At 65.7% G+C, this 1,728-nt stretch overlaps 1 protein-coding gene across 1 annotated transcript; it reads right to left on the reverse strand.

Annotated features, from left to right (window-relative positions):
- Window positions 1-96: 96 nt before the first annotated feature.
- Window positions 97-636, reverse strand: EMIHUDRAFT_256158 (hypothetical protein; the record flags this gene model as incomplete). Its single annotated transcript, XM_005768897.1, has 1 exon — window positions 97-636. One exon carries the CDS (start codon window positions 634-636, stop codon window positions 97-99), a length of 540 nt encoding a protein of 179 aa, XP_005768954.1.
- Between the last annotated feature and the right edge of the window lie 1,092 nt (window positions 637-1,728).

The raw sequence follows: 1,728 nt of genomic DNA on the forward strand, positions 1-1,728 counted from the left end.
GCGAGCGCAGGGATGCTCGGTAAGCCATCTAAGTAAGTATGAGTAAGTAGGTAAGTGGATGGCTATTGGATGGCTATATACATAAGTAAGTAGTGATCAAGTTAGTAAGTGTACACACATATAGTGAGCGCAGCCCACCTGCGAGGCGATAATGACGTCAAAGGCGCGGCACCCGCCGAGCCGGCCCTCCTCTTGCGCCTGCTGCGAGGGTCTCGCGCCCCAAGCCAGGTGCGCCGCCTCCACTCGTGCGTGGCTTGGCGCGTGGCGGGCAGCGTTGTCCGTGCACAGTGCGACCTCAGGCACGTCGCCATCTGTGATCACAACATGGCTCGCGGTCTGAGCAGCGATGAGGCCAACCAAGCCGCAGCCCGCCCCCAGCTCCAGTACCGTCCGCCCTACAAGGCGGTCCAAGTTGAGCGCCACGGTCGCAGGCATGACCATCGACCAGAGGATGTCGCACCCGCCCTCCCTCCAGCCGGTCACGGCCTGGTGCAGGCGGTGGCTCCCGGTCTCAAACTCAAACTCGGCCTCCTCGTAGTCGCCAGGAAGGGCAAATAGTGGCGGAACGTACTCGTCCTTGCCCACCTCGTATGAGGATGGCTGGAGGCCCACAAGAGGCGCGGGATCATCGGCCATTAGTGATATTTAATTATACCAAAAGGAGGGCTACACGACGCCCTCTACGCTGGGGTGCCGGCGCCCTACTGGGCGCCCCCCGCTCCCTTCCCCTCAGAGCCCCCCATCCCACTAGCATTCCCCCGCGGTCCCTCGCGGTCGCGCGACGCCGCACCAATGGCGCGCTGTGCCTCGTCCGCGAGCGCCACCCAGAGCTGCACCGACAGTCGCTGCAGCGCAAACGGCATCCATTCGCGCGCCGACCACGACGTCTGGTCGTACTGCCACCACGTGAGCTTCCGGCCCGCCACCTCAGCCACCCGCATCAGCAGCTCCTCCACCCCCGCGCTCATTGCGCCGAACTCCTCGAAGAGCAACGCCTCCACATGGCACTTCCCCTCTGCGTCCGTGTACTGGCCCTTGACAGCCTCAACCGTCCCGGTCCCCGTCCGCGGATCCCACCGTCCCACCCTCCCACCCCTGTCCCCGCCCTCCACGCCCAGAACCGTCTCGCGGGCGCGTGGCAGCGTGTTGCCGCAAGCGACGAACGCCCCCATGCGCCCCGCCCCCGAGGGGTCCGACGGCACACCGGCAAAGATCTTCGTGTCGCCGATGCATGGCAGGTCCCCAATCACGCCCTGGTAAATGTACAAGTCCGTCCTCGTAGTGCTGTGCTCGCAGTGAAACTCGTGCTCCACAGCGCCGCGCCCCAGCTTGCCCCGCAGCAGCTCGACGAGGTCCAGGAGGACCTCCTTGTGCCGCGTCTGGTGGCCCGCCGCGCCGTCGTTCTGCGCCACGTCGCCGAGGGCGTCAAAGGGCAGACCGTGCTGGCTGTAGATGCCGTCCGCCATAACGTCCGTCATCATCGACAGGTGCAATCCGAAGCGGCGCTGCAGCGCGAAGCGCAGCACGTACGAGGGCAGACGGAAGTGCGCGCGGGTCGGGATCGCGCTCAAGAACGCGCCCGCGCCGAACTGGCTGACCGAGACAAACCGCACCTGCTCCCTCCTCCCTGCGCGGCCCGCCGCCGCATGCATGTCCCTCCAGGCCGAATGGTGAATCGTCGCGGAGTATCGGCGCTGAGCGTTGGGGAAGATCTGCGCGAGCTCCATT

This window comes from Emiliania huxleyi, assembly GCF_000372725.1.
Source record: "Emiliania huxleyi CCMP1516 unplaced genomic scaffold EMIHUscaffold_4423, whole genome shotgun sequence".
Lineage (NCBI taxonomy): Eukaryota > Haptophyta > Isochrysidales > Noelaerhabdaceae > Emiliania > Emiliania huxleyi.